This window comes from Aulostomus chinensis, chromosome 11 (assembly GCF_037954235.1).
Source record: "Aulostomus chinensis isolate RoL2024-O1b breed Wild chromosome 11, RoL_Achi_v1.0, whole genome shotgun sequence".
NCBI classification, from domain to species: Eukaryota; Metazoa; Chordata; class Actinopteri; order Syngnathiformes; family Aulostomidae; genus Aulostomus; species Aulostomus chinensis.
This window is the reverse complement of record NC_141330.1, coordinates 21,543,172-21,563,101: the sequence shown is the minus strand read 5'-3', so window position 1 is coordinate 21,563,101 and position 19,930 is coordinate 21,543,172. Positions and strand designations below refer to the sequence as shown.

General features: G+C 43.7%; 1 protein-coding gene across 4 annotated transcripts in view; it reads right to left on the bottom strand.

Annotated features, from left to right (window-relative positions):
• The window catches only part of LOC147253772 (RNA-binding motif, single-stranded-interacting protein 3-like), a 228,604-nt gene that overhangs the window by 130,873 nt on the left and 77,801 nt on the right, over positions 1 to 19,930 (bottom strand). For all 4 annotated transcript variants that reach the window (XM_086219056.1, XM_086219057.1, XM_086219055.1 and 1 more), the window contains one exon: positions 12,696 to 12,754. In XM_086219056.1, the coding sequence (XP_086075182.1) occupies positions 12,696 to 12,754 (59 nt within the window). The remainder of the gene's footprint in view (positions 1 to 12,695; positions 12,755 to 19,930) is intronic.

The window sequence follows — 19,930 nt, the reverse complement described above, 5'->3', positions numbered from 1 at the left end:
GTGTACGACCAGATGTGACAGAGGTTCAACCATTCCCCGGGCAGATGGAAACTGGCGCCTTATATACCCGCTTGAATACAACACCCCCCCTATCCATTCTGACCGTGGTCTCTCCCGGAACATTTATCCGGTGACGGTACCCGCCCGGAATCTTTTGAACGCGGACACAACAGAAAGGTGAGTGGCACAATCCAACACTGGCACCCTATTGCACTCTACCCTGTGGAGCTTTGACACCCCGAAACCTCCTTCCACTGCTCGACGCCTCCAATCCTCATCGTCACATCTCTCTGCCGACAGGTGGAGCGATACCCCCGCCTGAGGACCACCGCCACCAAGGCACGGTTATATAGATAAATAAATATACATAATCAATAAATAAAGATGCCGCAAGCTGGATAGGGAGCCGTGTGCAAATCCGCTCTGTAATTTACTGTGCAACACTCAATAAAGTGCCGATCTTAAAGTGCGTGTGCCATTATTAAAGTGCTGTGCTAATTGTGAAGTACTGTTAAAACAACCCCCGTGCAACCTTCATACATTATTATCTTAACGAAGGACTCGTCGTTACACTCCTCCCCCCCTCTCCAAGGTGGGCAAGGCTCACTCTTCTGACATCCTGGACAGACAGTCCGCCACCACATTGGACCCCCCAGGTTTGTAGTGGACTGAGAAGTCATAGGGCTGCAGGGCGAGGTACCATCCAGCAATCCGCGTGTTGGCATCCTTCATCCTGTTCAGCCACTGGAGGGCGCGATGATCCGTCTCCACCACGAAGTGGCGCCCCAGCAGATAGTAGCGAAGGGATTCAACAGCCCACTTCACCCCAAGGCACTCCTTCTCCACTGTTGAGTACCGCTTCTCCCGGTCAAGCAGCTTCCGGCTCAGGAACACCAGCGGCCTCCGCTCTCCATCGAACTCCTGCAGGAGAACTGCTCCCAGACCCACCTCAGATGCATCCGTCTGCAGAATGAAAGGCCTGCCAAAATCTGGACAATGAAGCACAGGCTCGGTGCAGATGGCAGTCTTGAGGTCTCGAAACGCCCCACCGCTCTCCACTGTCCACTGCAACCGGTTGGGGGCAGACTTTCTCGTGAGAGCGTCCAACACCCCAGCTCTGTCGGCAAACTGGGGCACAAACTTGCGGTACCACCCAACCAAACCCAGGAAACTCTTTAGCTTCCTCTTTGTGGTGGGGACAGGGAAAGTCCGTATCGCCTCCATCTTGCCCACTTGCGGCTTGACCTGGCCGAACCCGATGACAAAACCCAGATACTCCACCTCCCGGCGGGGCACCGCACACTTACGAGGATTGATCGTCAGGCCGGCCAGCCTGATGCGCTGCAGCACCTCCCGCAAGTGGGTCACATGCTCCTCCCAGGACCGGCTGTACACCACCACATCATCGAGGTAGGCTGCACCAAAGTCTGAAACGTCCCTCAGCACATAGTGCATCAGTCTCTGGAAAGTTGCTGGCGCTCCCTGGAGGCCAAATGGCATCACCCTGAACTGATACATACCAAAAGGTGTCCTGAAAGCTGTCAGTTCCTTCGCCTCTGGTGCCAACGCCAACTGCCAATACCCTTTACTGAGATCCAGGGTCGTGATGTACTGCGACGCCCCCACCCTTTCTAGCAGGTCATCAATCCTGGGCATGGGGTATGGGTCAAAGTTAGAAATGGAATTTAAGTACCGAAAGTCAATGCAGAACCTCAACGACCCATCCTTCTTGGGCACCAGCACCACCGGGCTACACCATTCACTGCTGGAAACCTCGATGATGCCCATCTCTAACATCAACTGGACCTCCCTCTTCAGGGAAAGTACCAACCGCTCAGGGATCCGGTAACTTTTTTGTCGAACCGGAGCATCCTCCTTCAGGCGGATGTTGTGCTGGACCAGTGATGTAAACCCTGGGGTCTCGCGAAACAGATCTGGGTCCAGGAGAGGCATAATGGCAGCCTGTTGGAAGACTGACAAATGTGACAGGTCGACTGTAGCTGGCTCAGCGGGCTCTGTGGGGAGGAACTTCTCAGTCACCTCCTCATCCTCCACTGCCCGCACAAACAGCTGCTGGGAAACTGGCCCTTGGCGTACCTGGAACTCTTTCAACAGGTTACCATGGAAAACCTGGCGCTTCTTGACCCTTTCAGGCATGTGAAGCTCATAGGTCAGCTTACTCACCCGCCTGGTGATCTCATAAGGTCCATGCCACTTGGTGAGCAACTTGTTGTCACTCGTGGGCAGCAGCAGCAGGACCTTCTGGCCAGGGCTGAAGATCCTGTCCCTCGCCTTCTGATCATACCAGGTCTTTTGATGCTGCTGGGCCGATTCAACATTATCCCGTGCCAGCGCTGCCATTGCCTCCAGTCTCTCTCTCATCTTTAAAACGTAGGAAACCACATCATCCCGGTCCGGCTTGGGATTTTCCCAATAGTCCTTTAACAAATCCAACGGCCCCCGTGGCTGACGTCCATACAACAGCTCGCATGGAGAAAAGCCAGTTGAAGCCTGCGGAACCTCCCTGTATGCAAACAAGAGGTATGGCAACCACTGGTCCCAGTCAGTACCTGAATCAGAGACAAACTTCCGCAGCATACTCTTTAAGGTTTGGTTGTACCTCTCCACCAACCCGTCCGTCTGGGGATGATAAGGCATGGTCTTAATCCCTTTCACCCCCAGCAACCGGTACACCTGCTGCAGAAGCTTGGACAAAAAGTTAGTGCCACAGTCTGTCAGAATGTCTCTAGGCACCCCCACTCGGGAGAATAGTTGCAGGAGACAGTTAGCAATCTGCTTTGCTTTTATTGACCGCAGTGGGAATGCCTCTGGGTACCGTGTTGCATAGTCACATATGACCAAAATGTATCTATTTCCTGCTGAACTCTTTTCCAGGGGCCCAACAATGTCCATACCTATCCTCTCGAACGGTGTCTCAATTATAGGCAAGGGTTGTAAGGGGGCACGCACCACCTGCTTTCCTGAGGTCAGCTGACACGTCTCACAGGAAGAGCAAAACTGGTGGACCTGTGAATACATTCCTGGCCACACAAAACGGGTACTGATTCGGTACAAAGTCTTCTGGAAAGCCATGTGGCCAGCCCAAGGTACTGAGTGCCCCAGCTCCATAACTGCATGGCGAAACTGCTGAGGTAATGCTAGAGCCTCACTCATGCCCTTCCTCTGGTAGAGGATCCCCCCTTTAATTATATAACTTGAGTCCTCCAGACAGTCTGTCTGGCCCCGTCTGACCCCTTCGACCTCTGATACCTTACCAAACCAAGATGTCAATGTCGCATCGTCTTTTTGGAGTGACCCTACATCTTGGGGGACATCAAAGTTATACAGGTTATCCGGCTTGGGCACCTCCTCTGCCCCTATGCTGTGTCGACCTGCAAACTTTTCCCTCCTCCTTTGGCACTTGGACTTTCTAGTCTTGCCTGGCTGGACATCGAGCTCCTCACCAAAAAACGGCAGCTCCCCCAAGTCTCCCCGGGCACTCTGGGCCCTCGTCACCACATGACATCGAGTGGCATGTTCAACCCCCAATGCTGACTCTGTTACCAGTGCTGGCTCGGCGATCTGCATGGGTTGGTCTACAGTGTTCTGGACCAGGTCCAGGAGCGTGGGAACATCATTGCCCAGAATTACTGGGTAGGGGAGGGTTGGTGCCAAAGCCACCGACAAAAGAAAAGTCTGCCCGCCCACTGTGATATAAACTTCCGTCGAGGGGTAAGTGTGCTTATCACCATGTATGCAGCTCAGAGTGGTCCCTTCACCATGCCACCCTTCATCTGATATGAGATCAGCTAGCACAATAGATTGAAAACATCCTGTATCTAGCAGAGCTTCTACACATATGCCATTAACTAGACAGGGAACAGCACGGTTTTTGATCTTAACAATTTCGGTAGAAGTCTGTCTAGGTACGGTACACAACAGAGTGGGCTCTGTTCTTAATGCCGGGCAGAAGTTCTGAGTGTGACCCAGACCATTGCAATTGTAGCACCTAATCTCCTGTCGAGAAGAACGGGCAGGAACATTTCTGGTTTGCTGTGAGTTCTGGAAAACGGGTTGCTTACCCCTCGCTATGGACCTGTTTTGACCCTGACCACCCTGTTCACCCCCAGTGGTCCTACTTGGGAGAGAATAGGTGGGTTCTCGGCCGAAGTGGGCAGCCTTATTGCCCTTCCTGGCTGCAGTGAAGACCTCTGCAAGATGGGCTGCTTCTTCTGCAGATGTGACATCCCGTTCACGGATCCAGACCTCCAACTCTGGATTGACCATCCTGAGGAACTGTTCGAGAATTATCTGCTCAGATATCTCCTTGATGGTAGATTTTTCCGGCTTGACCCATCGGGCAAACAGATCCTTCAGTCGAGTGTAGAGCTCCCGCGGCGTCTCCCCAGGTTCGATCTTCAACGACCGGAAGCAACGGCGGTAAGTTTCTGCTGTAATTTCATACCTCGTAAGGATGGCTTTCTTCACCTCCTCATAGTCCTCAGAATGGTCAAAGTCCATCAGCACAAAAGCACTGCGGGCCTTCCCTGTCAGTAGGGGAACCAAACGAACAGCCCACTCCTCTTTGGGCCATCGACACGCCCGTGCCATCCTCTCAAATGTAGTGAGGAAGTGTTCAATGTCATCAGCAGGGGTCAAAGGGAGCGGTTTGAGCTCCCTCACTGGTCCAAAGCTGCGCTGGCCTTGACTGTGCCCCTCCTTCACATCGTTTTCTTCGCTCAAAGCGCCCTCCTTGTGCTCTTCCTGCTCCTCATTGGCTGGCATGTTTGAGTGGAGTACCTGTGCTCGACCCTCTTGAATCTCACTGACCTGGCGTTGCATCTGTTGGAACTGATGTAGCATGCTCCTCCATCTTCGTTAGGGCTCTTCGTTACAATGTTTATAAAAATCACACTATACCACACTTTTGGGAAAACAATACTATGGAGTTTGTCACAGACAGTAAATGTCATCACATCAAAGAGAGAAGCAAGTGTCCTTGAAATCAGCTTTGGTTAGGTTATAGTATAACATCAGCTTTTTACTTAAAGCAGTTGCAATCAGGCTGAAGAAATCTCAAATGTGGAATTCATTTGTGAAGATTACGTTGCCCAATAAAACACATAAGTTTCATAAACTCTCATTTACCACAGTGTCTATTTTCAGAAAAAATCCAAAACCTTATGCAAAATTTCTTCGGCTTGGGTCGAGGGAACCCATGGCAATGCTATGTTCTGGGCAGACCAGAAAAGTATGTCTTTGCAGCACTCTATAATGTTCATTGAGAAGAGGATGCAGTTTCATAAAGTATAAAACCACACACAAGATGAATGTGTTTGAAGGATTAATGCTTGTTTTTGTCAGACCTAAAGTGTATCTCTGAATTACAACTTATTACAAACAAAAAAGAAGTTATGAATGTCATTAAATGATTAACAAAACTAAAAGACTTAATTTTTTAGTTTTGCATCAGATCTATACAGACATTATACTTCTGCACTGGTGAGACTGCAAGTACGCAACCAGAATGCTACAGAGAGCTGTGGAGAGCAGTCTTTCCACCATCTCGGACCTCTACACCTCATGATGCTAGGGGAGAGCCCTTCGCATCATGAAGGACTCCACCCATCCCGCCCCCAGTCTGTTTCTGCCTCTTCCCTCTGGCAGGCAGCTGAGAAGCATCCAAAGCAAGACCACCAGGCTCAGAAACAGTTTCTTTCCTGCAGCTGTCAGACTGTTGAACTCGAGCCATGCTCTCCCAACCCAGCCTCATGTCAAAACGTGAAAAGGCTACGTTTGTCCACGGTGCAAAACGTATCAGTTCTACGATAAAGGCCTCAAAATTGTGAAATGTGTACGTTTTTTTCCCTATTCTTTTCTATTGGAACGCTGGTAGGTCATGTGACTCTTTCATGCGGGCCTCTCAAAACAAAAACACGGCGGCCGCTCCTGTCATTTTCGGAGGAAAGTGCCTTATTCCAAGATAGTTTTGATTTAAAAAAGCATTTTAAGGACATTTCTAGCGAGAAATATACATTTTTTTTCATAATATTCGCTCAGTTCTTTGATTTGTTCGTTATTACGATGAATCTTTCACCTTTCGGAAGAAGGTTGTTAAAGTGTCACGTTTTCTGCAGTTGTTATGGTTAAAACCACGGAAACCTAAATGGCGTTTATGTTATTGTATTTTGCCGTTACATTGCGTCGTTATCTGAGTTGATAGTATATTTGTGGGATTGTTGACTAATAAAAATAATATGAAACATATTGACCCAGGAATTACCATCAAAATATAAAATAGCTACGCTTGTTTGTTGTTGTTTGTGTGATTGTTTACTATAGCTGTTCAATAAAAATAATATGAAAGTGCGCCAGGAATTCCATATATTCGCTTCTGTGGAAGTTGCCTCCCCTTCTTCCGTGAGAAAATCCGGAAGTTATCGCTCACTCCGAGGAAAAAACACAAACATTTTTAATACTTTATCATTTGATTAATAAGACAATCAACAAATTAATTTAATTTCTGGATGTTTATTCTACCTACAAAGTACATTTGTAACCATTATAGATCTACCAATCAGCATCAAGAATATAAACAATGATTCAAACTAATGGCGCGGTCTGCTGACGTCACATCCGTCACAGAGGCTAACTCCTGCACTCAGAGGTGGCCTTTTAGTTCAATCATTTCACGCTTAATTACAGATTTGTTATTGAGTGGAACAAACCACACTTATGTCTGGGTTCATCAAGGATATAATTAAAGAAATCCAAACTATTTGGCAAGTTAAATGTATCCTAACTGTTCTTCATATATTATGCTGGTAATGTCACGTCATTTCTTTTCGAATGTATTTTTTTTTTTCGTTCTGATATGTGTATTTTTACTGCTCCAAACAGAAAAAACAGATCATCAATGTCACTCAATGATGTATTCACCTTGTAGGTTCTCACTGGCAGAGACACTCTCTCCCTGTAACTCATTCTCATCAATGAGTTGCTCTGAGTCTGAATCTTCCGTGGGTCTAGTTTTGCTAACTTTTTCTCTTGCTTCTGCAACTCTGTCACATTTTCACTTAAACATGTCACTTATTTTACGTTGCATTGTGCCAAAGCAGGTAGCCAGCCGCCTAGCTCTATGATTTCGCCCTCTGTTTTATTTTCTCTTTTTTTTCATTCCATGAAAGCAGAACACGTGTCGTTTTAACCAATCAAAACTAACAATGCTGGTAACGTGACCCACATGTCCGTCTGTCAGCCAATCAGAACCGCCTCTCATGCGGAGATGCGCTCATGGGCACGACTCCGTGTCAAAGCGGTTTCACACTGAACGCGCAAGGCGCAGGCTGCGCGGGGGAAGTCCATTCATTGTGTATGTGGGCGCGCTGTGATGTCACATGAGCGCAAACTAAGCCCAGCAACTCGATAGCGCTGCACGTGCTTGTGCCCCACCCCGCGCAGCACGCCGCGTCTGCCGCATTCAGAGTGAAACCGCCTTCAGAAGTCGTTTTCTTTATTTAATATGGGATTTTGACTGCTCCCTTCTCCTACTTTTTTTAATGGAACACCGTTCCAGCCGTGAATATTTTATACAATTTTTACCTTTTGTAATACCAGCTGCATATACCATAAGGACAAAAGACCATTATATAGAAGGGTGAGGACGTAGGAATCCATGAATGCATTAAAAAATGAGTTATACAACAGAATTGGGATCCGATATATAATGAAAAAGATACAAATATAGCATATGATACATTTTTAAGTGTATTTAAGACACTACGACAAAAATTGTCCAATTAAACACTATATAACTCATAAATACATGGATAATCAATGGATGTCGAAGCATTGCAGAATGTGTGCAAAAAGAAAAATACATTATATAGAGAATTCATAAAGCATAGAACCAAAGAGATGGAAGATAAATATAAGAAGTATAAAAACAAGCTAACTAATATCATGAGGAACTGTAAGAAGGATTATTATAATAACTTAATAGATAATAACAAGAATAATATAAAAAGTATATGGAATAATCTAAACAGTATAATTAGAAATAAATCTAGACATATGAATTATCCACAGGATTTTACAGAAAATGATACAATTATAAACAATATGAATGAGGTAGCTAATAGATTAAATCATTATTTTGTAAATATTGGACCTAAATTAGCTAAAGAAATTCAAGAACCAGGGAAAGATAATGCTAACTTAATAGACAGAAATCCACACTCTATTTTTCTTAAACCTGTTGATGAAAAAGAGATAACAGACAATGCAAACATGTGCAAAACTAGACATCCACTGATTACAACGACATAGATATGAAAACAGTAAAAAAAAAAAAAGTCATTAATGGGATTTCCAAACCGTTAACTCACATATTTAACTTATCACTACAAACTGGTCAATTTCCCAACAGTATGAAAGTGGCTAAAGTCATTCCTCTGTACAAATTTGGTGACAAACATCTCTTCACAAACTACAGGCCTGTATCTGTTCTTCCACAGTTTTCAAAAATTCTAGAAAAAGTTTTTAACAGTAGATTGGATAATTTCATCGAAAAACATAAATTACTTTCGGACGATCAATATGGATTCCGAAGTAACAGGTCAACATCACTAGCATTAATTGAATTAATAGAGCAAAAACACCAACGCCATAGACAAAAAGAATTACGCAGTCAGGGGTATTCATTGATCTTAAGAAAGCATTTGATACAATAAACCATGAAATACTAATAAACAAACTAGAACAATATGGGATCAGGAGTATAGCATTAAAATGGATCAGCAGTTATCTAAACAACAGGAGGCAGTTTGTGAAGATGGGAGGAAGCCAGTCCAGATGGATGGACATTGTATGCAGTGTGCCACAAGGATCAGTACTAGGACCAAAACTATTCATCATCTACATAGATTTTAAAGTGATTCTAACTTTCAATTTCTCTTTCCCTCTGTAAAGCACAATGAATTGCCCTGTGTATGAATATATAAATAAATAAATTCGCCTTGCCTTGCCCACATCAACGACACATGTAAAATATCACAACTACTAAAATCCATTTTATTTCCAGATGACACTAATATTTCAGGAGCAGGTGAGAATCTGCAGCAGCTTTTGGAAATGGTAACATCAGAATTCACGAAAATAAAATCTTGGTTTGACAAAAACAAGTTATCTTTAAATATAAAGAAGACAAAAATCATTATATTTGGCAACAGGAAGATTGATAATAGGGCAGCGATACAGATAGAGGGGATTGATGTTGAAAGAGTACATGAAATCAAATGTCTAGGGGTGACAATAAATGACAAAATCTGCTAGAAATCTCACATAAAATACATCAGTACTAAAATAGCAAGAAGCATCTCAATAATGGCAAAAGCCAGGCACTTCCTATATAGCAAATCACTCCACACTGTACTGTTCACTAGTTTCACCTTGCTTAAATTACTGCATAGTGGTCTGGGGCAATACATACAAAGGTACTTTGGAACCCTTATTCATTCTTCAAAAAAGAGCCATCAGAATTATGCATAATGCCGGTTATCTTGAACACACCAATCCATTATTCATTAAGTCCAAAACAATAAAATTGCTCGATATTGCAGAATTAATGACTGCACAAATAATGTACAAAGCCAGAAATAACTCATTACCAGGACAATGACAGATAATGTTTCAGGAAAGACAGGGGAGGTATGAACTAAGGGAACCTACACATTTTAAAATACAGACATGTAGAACCAAAAGTAAAAAATTTTGCATATCGAACAGTGGAGTGAGGCTATGGAACGGTCTGAGCGAGGAGCTGAAACAATGTCCAGCCATCTACAAATTAAAAAACAAATGCAGAGAAATGATTTTTGCCAGATACAGGGAAGAGGAGACATGAGGTAGTGATTGTGTGGGTATTCATTTATAGTGTGCGTATATTATATGTGTGTATATATATATATTGTGTGTGTGTGTGTGTGTGTGTGTGTGTGTGTGCGTGTGAATATAGGTTTGCGTACATGATGTACATGTATGTGCATGTATGTATGTATAGGTGCAGGTACTTAAGTATGTATGTGTGCAGGTGTGTATGTGTGCATGCATGTGTGTTTATGTAAATATATGTGTGTGTATGTACGTGTGTGTATATATGTGTGTGTGTGTGTATGTATGTATGTATATGTGTGTGTAAGTGTGTATATATATATATATATATATATATATATATATATATATATATATATATATATATATATTTGTAATAGCTATATTTACTAGAAAATATGGTGGTATGATAGTTATATGAGTGAGTTTGTGTATGTATATATGATAATTATATTATTATGGGACTGTCATGTATATGTGCATATATGTATATGGTATTACGTACATATACGTAAATGGCGTTTATGTTATTGTATGTTATTCATACGTCTAGTAGTATAATAATATAAAATAATGATTATTGTGTATTATAGTGTATTATTGTGTGATTCAATATATCATATTACAACATACATCTTATTACAATATGTGCATTTGTATATGATTGTTATATTACTTGTTTGATTGTAATGTATATAATGGATTTTTTATACTATTTATAAGGTTCATAGTTAGTATTAATTGGGAAATGCAGTATACATAGTATTAATACATAGTAATAGCATGGTATTATAGTATATAAAGACGGGGTTTATAACATAATTATATTGTAGTAGTGTGTATAATATTTATAATGCTCAGGTATAATATTGTAATAATGTGTATAATATTTATAATGCTCAGGTATAATATTGTAATATAAGTGCTGTAATATTTTTATATTTGTAATAATGTAATAATAGGTATAAATTTTGATGGTGTATAGCTTGCTGATTTTTCTTTTTATTCAAGTAAGATTGAAATAGAGACAAGGGGTAGGACTACATAAGTTTTTTACTTCTTCCTACTCCCTTTCAGGCATGAAAATGTATTTCTTGTGATCTTATTTAAGGACTGTTTACTTTTTTTCTTCTTTTGTTTCTTTCTGATGTTTTGTGTAAATTGTTTTGTGCTTTTACTTATTATTATGCTCGAAATAAAGATTGCAATCAATCAATCAAAATCAAAGGCAGGCATTTCAACATCATTTCACAGCCATCATTATGCAAGGCCAAAGCTGGTTCTAAAATAATGGAGTTATGTCTACTTATTAGAAAGAACCCAAATAAACAAATGAATAAAAAGGGTTTTGAGGAAGCTTGAGTCATGTTTGGTTTTCTGATCATGACGTAAAGCAGGCTGTTATTAGAGCAAGTTTTGCGAAGCATATTCACATCACTAGTATTAGTATCAGGCGGCATGGTGGTAGAGTGGTTACCACTATTGCCTCACAGCAAGAAGGTTCTGGGTTTGAGTCCCGGCTCGGGCACAGGATCTTTCTGTGTGGAGTTTGCATGTTCTCCCTGTTCATGTGTGGGTTCTCTCTGTGTGCTATGGCTTCTTCCTTCCCCATGCTAGTGGGGACTAGGCTAATTGAATACTCTAAATTGACCGTAGGTTTTCCGTTAGGATAGGCTCCAGCCCCCTTGCGACCCTTAATAGGAACAAGCGGAAGCCAGTGAATGGATGGATGGTATTAGTATCAATCAGACTGTTTTTCCTGACTCTCTTACTATTTCAACTGATACATTGAGTATACTACATTTGTGGTTGTATGTCAGAATGCTTGCAAGTACAGCCCAGGCAGTCTGGAGCAGCAGTCACAGTGAAAACATGCTTGTGAGTATCCTTAAAGGTTAACTACAATCATATTTATTAATGCTTTCTTCAAACCAATAATTAAGCAGACATCAAAGGAGCTTCATACAAAACATTAGAAAACACAATTTGAAACATTGATACTATATGGTGTTTTCTATTTTGTTTTGGCTACCAGTGTGAATGTGTTGATTTCAAAAACTGCTTTGTGTTGACGATAACTTGGGTGCAATTCTAGAATCACCAGATGTAAAATAAAATCAAGGCATAATCAAGCAGTAGGCGGCATGGTGGTGCAGTGGTTAGCACTGTGGCCTCACAGCAAAAAGGTTCCGGGTTCCAGTCCCAGCTCGGGCACAGGATCTTTCTGTGTGGAGTTTGCATGTTCTCCCTGTGCCTGTGTGGGTTCTTTCCAGGTACTCCGGCTTCTTCCCACCGTCCAAAGACATGCAATTGGGGACTAGGCTCATTGAATACTCTAAATTGACCGTAGGTATGAATGTTAGTGTGAATGGTTGTCTGTCTCCATGTGTTGGCCCTGCGATGGACAGATGACCTGTCCAGGGTGTACCCCGCCCCTCGCCTGTAGCAGCTGGGATAGGCTCCACCCCCCCCCGTGACCCTTAACAGGAATAAGTGGAAGAAAATGGATGAATGGATGGAATCAAGCAGTTCAATAGATGAACATGGTACATGGCCAAACACATCTCATTGGGCAACTACAGAGTGTTGAAGTCGTGGGTTTTAGTATGACCCTATGCAGCCCTTTGACACATTTTAGCCTGTAAATACCTTTGGGTAGCATTTGGGAATTAATTATCCAAGGGAAACTACTATGGATAGCTTAATGTCTAGTGAGAATTTTTTAAGTAAGTTCAAACAACAAAAATCTGATCTCAAAACTGGAGCTTTATGTGCCAAAGAAGACACACTGGATGGTCACTCACCTTTGCACTGACTGGTGTTTTTGTCCAGGATGGCCTTTGTTGACACAATTTTCCCATATCTGCAATAGCAAAAACAATATTCCGATTAGCCGTTGAATCAATTCAGTTGTTTTCAGTATTTGAAGCAATACTGTTTTTTTTTTTTAAGTCATTGTCATCCTCCACTTATCTGGGTCCAGGTCGCAGCGGCAGCAGTCTCAGCAAGGAAATTTAGACCACCCTCTTTCAAACCACTTCCACCAGCTATTCTGGGGGAATCCCAAGGCGTTCCCAGGCCAGCCAAGAGATATAATCCCTCCAGCATGTCCTGGGTCGGCCCTGAGGCTTCCTCCTGTTTGGACATGACGGAGCCGTCCAGGAGGCATCCTCCCCAGATGCTTGAACCACCTCAACTGACTCCTCTTGACATGGAAGAGCAGTGGCTCTACTCTGAGTCCCTCCCAAATGTCCAAGCTTCTCACCCTATCTCTAACGGAGAGCCCAGCCACCCTGCAGAGGAAACTCATTTTGGCCACTTGTATTCATGATGTCTGCCTTTGGTCATCACTGCGGACGCTGCCCCAATCCACCTGTCAACCTCCTGCTCCATCCTACCCCCTATCATGAACAAGATCCTGCGAACTGCCACGGCAGGAGCTGGAGGTTGTTGTTTGATGTAGCTAAGAGGACCGCATCGTCCACATAAAGCAGAGACGACATCGTCCAAACTCAACGCCCTCCACCACCCAGCTGCGCCTAGATATTCTGCCCATAAACGTTAAGAACAGAACCAGAACAAAGGGCAACCTTGGCAGAGTCCAACCATCACATGAACAAGTCAGACTTACTGCCGGCAACACGAACAAGGCTCTCACTCTTTTGGTAAAGAGACTGAATGACCCTTTATAGGGGGCCATTCACCCCATACTCCTGGAGTACCCCCCCCCCCCACACACACACACACACACAGGATGCTGCTGGGAACATGGTCATAAGCCTAAAGTACAAATGGACTGATTGGGCAAACACTCATGCCCCTTCCAGGACCCTACGGAGGGTAAAGAGCTGATCTATGGTTCCACAGCTGGGATGAAAACCACATTGCTCCACCTCAATCTGAGGTGCGACTATTGTCCTGACCCCCCTCTCCAGTACCCTGGGGAGGCTGAAGAGTGTGATCCCCGATCGATGGGGACCTCACAACCTCTTGTCCCCTTTCTTAGAGCTGGGGACCACCGGTCTGCCACTCCAAAGGCACTGCCTGCAATGTCCATGCAATGTTGCAGAAACGTGTCAACCACAGCAGCCCTACAACATCCAGAGCCTGGCGATACCCATGGTGGAGCTCTGCCACCGCAGAGTTGTTTCACTGCCTTAGCGACTTCTACCCCTAAGTATTCAGGGGAATTTTAATATAGCAGGGTGGCTCAAGTGTACGAAAATATCAGGCTGTCATGGTTGTTCCCAAACTTACTGAAGCAACCCTGTGTAGCAGAGGGGAGTATGTGTGACAGAGGAAGTGACATCATTAATCACATTGGGGAAGGAGGAAGTGGAGATGAATTAGGCTCCACCTGTGAGCTAAAAAAGGAGGGAAATTAGAACAAAGGAGGCAGTGAAGGGAGAGTGAAGGTCCAATCTACAGAGGAAGTGAGAGCAAGAGGAAAAGGGAGGAAAATAAGAGTGGAAAGCTGTGTAAACTCATAGAACAGTGAACAGCTCTGGAGGTGGACCACAGAACCCAAAAAGCGGTGGAATCCCAGGAGCAGGTGGACCATTCCTGCTTGGACGGCCCTGGTCATTTCTGGGTTGGAGAACTTCCTTTACACTGGAACTTTCCAGATAAGTTTTTCCCCTTTTTACTTCAATCTCTCCTGGCTTCACCCTGTCGGACCACAGAACCCCTCCCGCTCTGACAAACCCCCTCACTCTCCTAGATCAGGAGTGCACACTTCCTTCTGGCCTTACCTAAAGGAACCGGATTCTCTCCATCCCCCCCCCCCCACACACACACACACACACACCTGCACAACCTGACCCCCCCCCCTTCCCTCCTCCTGTCATACTACTGCATACCTTGACTTTTGCGGGGTATAAATAGAGACTTTAAATTAATAACCCGTATCTTTATGTTGAGTTATTGGTCTGATTTTTTTTAACCGACTGTTGATATTTTGTGTTATGCATTATGATGATGTTTTTCTGATTGACTGCCTTATTTGAACGATGTTTTGCGGGTGATGGACTATAAAGAACTTTGTGCGGCCTTAATTCCAGACGTCGTTGATTTTTTCTTATATACTTGAATGGTGTATTTGATTTAAGTGGAATTTTGTAGATTGAATGGACTGCCGGGTTTCCTCTCCCTCTGAATTATAGTTTGAAATAGTAGATGACAGTTGAGTGGTGTATTCTCCTGTCTGGCGCCCAACCTCCATTTCCTGTTGGGAGAGGTAGTTCAATGCTACACCTGAAACATTAAACTTCTTGCCTTGTAGTCTACCCCCTCTACCTCATCAGAAGGTCAAATCCTGTAATATTTTGCCGCGTGTAAGTTGGCTACAAAAAGGAAACAAACATAAAGTAACTCTATTACGTTATATGACAGTGTTGGTCATGGTTTTGGCATTTCATTCAGCTTCACAAGCCATCTCGTATTACTCATGGCAACTGACGAACTTCAGTCCAGGCACTAGCTACTTTTGGCCCTAGTGAATTGGCTAGGCTAGCACCACCAACAATAATCCTAAATGTGTCAGATACTGTACAAGAAGCACCAGAGCAGATTGTTTCTTAAGTTGGGACTGTCTTCACCTGCTGTACTGTGTCCACGGCTGCTGGTATGAGTATTGGGTGATATTCTGAGACCATTTATGCACATTTGACTTGTTAGGCAAAATAATTTATGTTTAAGGGCCATCTCAAACTTTTTCAGCCCCGCGATTACTTAACCTAACAAAAGAAATCTAACAAACCACTTAACTTTCATTGGCATGCTATCTAAATCATGCAGTGTTTGTTTTATTTAGTGTGGGAGACTGATGGGATCCTTGTAAAACATATGAGCATGCAACTGCATTAGCATTGAAGAAATAGAATCCCAAATTGTTATTTCATAAATCATTTTATAAGATATTTAACAAAGTTGGATTCCAAGAGTTGGTTCTCTGATCCTAGTTCTGTCTCCAAAAAATGATATCGTTATGGATCACAGTCTTGTCAGTAGGGTCATACCTCACTCTTTCTACAATTCTACAATTTCATTTAGCAGACGCTTTTGTCCAAAGCGACATACAACACAAGCAAGAATTTAGACTTAATTAAGGAGAAGTCCAAAGGAAGCGCAGAAGTGCTTCAGTTGTGATTTGGTCACAGATACTGCCATCTAGTGGCAGAAGAAGTGTCGCCCCCCCCCTTTTTTTTTTTGACAGACATACAACATCACACAACACAGTTAGTGCTACCTAATCACGAAGTGCTGGGTCTTGGACCCTCTGACTTATTCTACCCCAAAGAGGAGAAGAGTCAGGTTAAGTGCCTAGGTGTTCTCTGAACAATTGAGTCTTCAATTGTCTCTTAAAAGTAGAAAGGGACTCAGCAGAACGCACAGAGTTCGGTAGTTCGTTCCACCATTTGGGAACAACAGAAGAGAAGAGTCTGGCTAGGGATTTGGAGCAGCGCTGGGCTGGAAGCACCAGGCGTCTTTCAGTAGACTACTACAGTAGTCAATGCGTGAGATGACGTGAGCCTGAACCAGAATCTGTGTGGTCTGTTGGGTCAGGAAGGGTCTGATCTTCCTGATGTTGTAGAGGGCATAACGGCAAGACCGAGAAACTGAGGCCACATGAACCTTAAAGGTCAGCTGGTCATCAATCATGACACCCAGGTTTCTGGCTGAGTTTGTGGGCGCAAGTAGGCTCGAGTCAAGTTGGACACTGACCTGAGGCTGAACAGATGGACAAGCTGGAAAGACCATAAGTTCAGTCTTAGAGAGATTCAGTTGAAGGTGGCGTTCCTTCATCATGTGGAGATATCAGCCAGACACGCTGATATACGCTCTGAGACCGTTCTGTCATCAGGTGGAAAAGAGAGGAAAAGCTGAGTGTCGTCAGCATAACAGTGGTAGGAGAAGCCATGGAAGCGGATCATTGCACCAAGTGAGGTGGTGTACAGAGAGAAGAGAAGGGGACCAAGCACTGACCCCTGAGGAACCCCAGTCGATAGGCCATGTGACCTAGACACCTTTCCTCGCCATGACACTCTGAAGGATCTGCCTGTGAGGTAGGACTTGAACCACAACAAGGCAGAACCAGATATGCCGAGCTCAGAGAGTGTGGAGAGGAGAATGTGATGGTTCACCATGTCGAAGGCAGCAGACAGGTCCAGCAGAAGTAGGACAGAGCACTGACCAGCAGCTCGAGCTCGTCTCAGTGACTCAGTGACTGACAGGAGTGCAGTCTCAGTGGAGTGGTCACACCTGAAGCCAGACTGAAAAGAGACAAGTAGGTTGTTGTTCCACAGATGTTCAGAGACCTGGTTAAATACTGAGCGCTCCAGTATTTTTGACAGGAATGGCAGAAGTGATACTGGCCTGTAGTTTTCAACCTTGGCGGGGTTGAGATTAGGCTTTTTGAGCAGTGGGGTGACACGGGCCTGCTTAAAAGTACAATGTGTGTGACTGCAGGTTTGATAGTGGGCAAAATGGTCTGCAGGATGCTGGTGCGTATTGGATCGAGAGGACAAGTTGTAGGTTTTGAGCTCAGGAGAAGTCTGGAGACTTCATCTTCGCTCAGGGGAGCAAAGGAGAAGAGTGAAGCAGCAGTGGCAGGTTGGTGCTGACTGGACTGGTCAGGCTCAGAGAACTGGTTGCTGATTGCAGCAACCTTTTCAGAAAAAAAGGAGGCAAACATGTCTGAAGTCAGCGCAGTGGAAGGCTGAGCAACTGGAGGAGAAAGCAAGGAGTTAAATGCCATAAACAGTTTTCTGGAATCAGAAGTGGCACAGATCTTGTTCTGATAGAAGGCTTTCTTAGCGGACTGTAAGCATGAGGTGAAGGAAGCAAGTTTCTGTTTGTACCCTGTCAACTTTTAATGTCAATTCCACTGCCTTTTTCTTTGTCTTCATCCCTCATTTCACCCTCCCTCGCACCTCAATTCCCTCTCTAGTCTGATAAAGTAGTTAATAATGTTACTTATCAGCTCAGACTTTCATGGTGTGTCCCAAATCGCATACTTCCATACTACATACTTAAAATTTGGAGTATACTTAACTCAAAATGGAAAAAAGTATGGATAGTATTTGAAAATTAAGTATGTAAAAGTGCCCGGATGATATACTCAAATCAGTAGAGATTTTGAGTATGTGACTGTGGACTGTGGCCGCACTTGCTTTATCGATAAAAATGGCGGCAGACAGCTGTGGTGAGAGTCGGACAACACTGACTTGTATAGAGGCATCTTCACATTAAATAACAGGGACAAGTTTCAAATTCTGTGTGGACATGGGTTTGAAAAAATAAAATGATTTGTCACCAAAATGTTTTGCTAAATAGATCACACAAATAAACTATACATACCATTGCATCTTCAGCCAATAGAAAGAGGACAATGCGTTGTAAGCGCTGATTGTGGCGTAACAATGCGCGGTGACCATTCATTTAGCTTTTTTACTGCTTCAAAAATTGACAAACAAGTGCAGGCAAACGGTGGTGGTAATTAGCTGATGCTGATGTGGTGCTAGCCAGTCACAAATCGGCGTAGAAGAAGAAGACATCACGTTTTCATTTCCAGTGAGTGCATCGTGTGGCAGTATGAGATTTGGGACAGTACTGCACCCTCGAAACTCGCGCTCCATGCGATTGAGTACATAGTATGCTTAGTATACTCAATTTGAAAATTTGAAGTATGCAGTATGGAAGTATGGGATTTGGGACACACCATCAGTCTTCCTGAAATGTGAAAAGAGAAAGAGACAGAAAACGGATATGGGGGAGTATATATGTGGGAAGGACATGGGGCACAGAGAGGAAAAAAAGGGGAGAAGAGAAATGGAGGAGAGGTGAGGAGAGGACAGAGACCAAGAGCTTACATAGATGAGATCAGACTGGATCACTGGATGATGGTCCCGTGTGATGGAGAGAAAAAGAGAGAGACAATCAGGAGGGAGACTGAAATTACAGTGAAACAAGGGAGAGGATGGAAGACAACAAAAGGAAAGGGGCAAACTCAGAAGAATTAGAAATAATTGTGGTGAGGGAGAGGATTCAAAAGATAAAATTAGATGCTGAAGCCAAAAAGGAAACAACGCTGGGGAGTGATACGGAGATGGTAAGAGGTGTTTAATAAAGAAGAGATCATTTAGCTGTCACCACCAGAAGAGCTTCTGTCAGCCAACTGAGCCTGTCAGTGGGAAGAAAGAGAGAGAAAATTGCTCACCTGACAGCCTCAAATCAAATTCTATCAGGACAAGATACTTTGGAAATAAAGGCTTTAAAAAGGCTTCTATCACACATAACATGGTAGCTGAGTAGCTTAGGATGATGAAGTTGGTTGAGAGAAAGTCATTGCTTTCTCTGAGTCAAACATCAAAAATTTAAACAATGCTAAATTTTCACACATTTTCTAGAATTCAAGATATTTTTGGGGTATTCACAAATACAGGGCTCCTGACAGACTGAAATCAAATGTAATGTTTGTCAGGTACTTTTGGTGAAATTTTGGTTGTGATTAGTCCAGTGAATGTAGGTGTGATAATATGGAGGAGCAATATCCCAGACATAAGGGCAAAAACAAACACTAATGACAAGATAAGATAAGATGAACACACTCCTGAAAGTCCCCCCTCTCACTCTCTCTCTCTCTCTCTCTCTCTCTCTCTCTCACTCACAGACACGCACACGCACACACGCACGCACACACACACACACACACACACACACACACACACACAGCATACCTTGCCCTTCTGCAGATCAAGACTGCTGTATTTCAGCTCTGCCCTGGAGGTGTTCTGGAGAAACAGGGTGAAAAATGGGGGCCAATAAAAGTTTCATTAGAGACGCAGTCAGTGTGCCAAGTGTCCAGTAACATTTAGGAAAGGTCAACCATGGGGGGTGTTACGCTCCAGTCTAGGGGTTCTGGAGCATAACATGATTTGGACCCATCTTCCCCGTGTCCCAAGTAGCCACAACTAACAAATTTTCATGAGCACGGATAATGAAGGTGGTTTATTCACAAATTGTCTATTTACAATATATA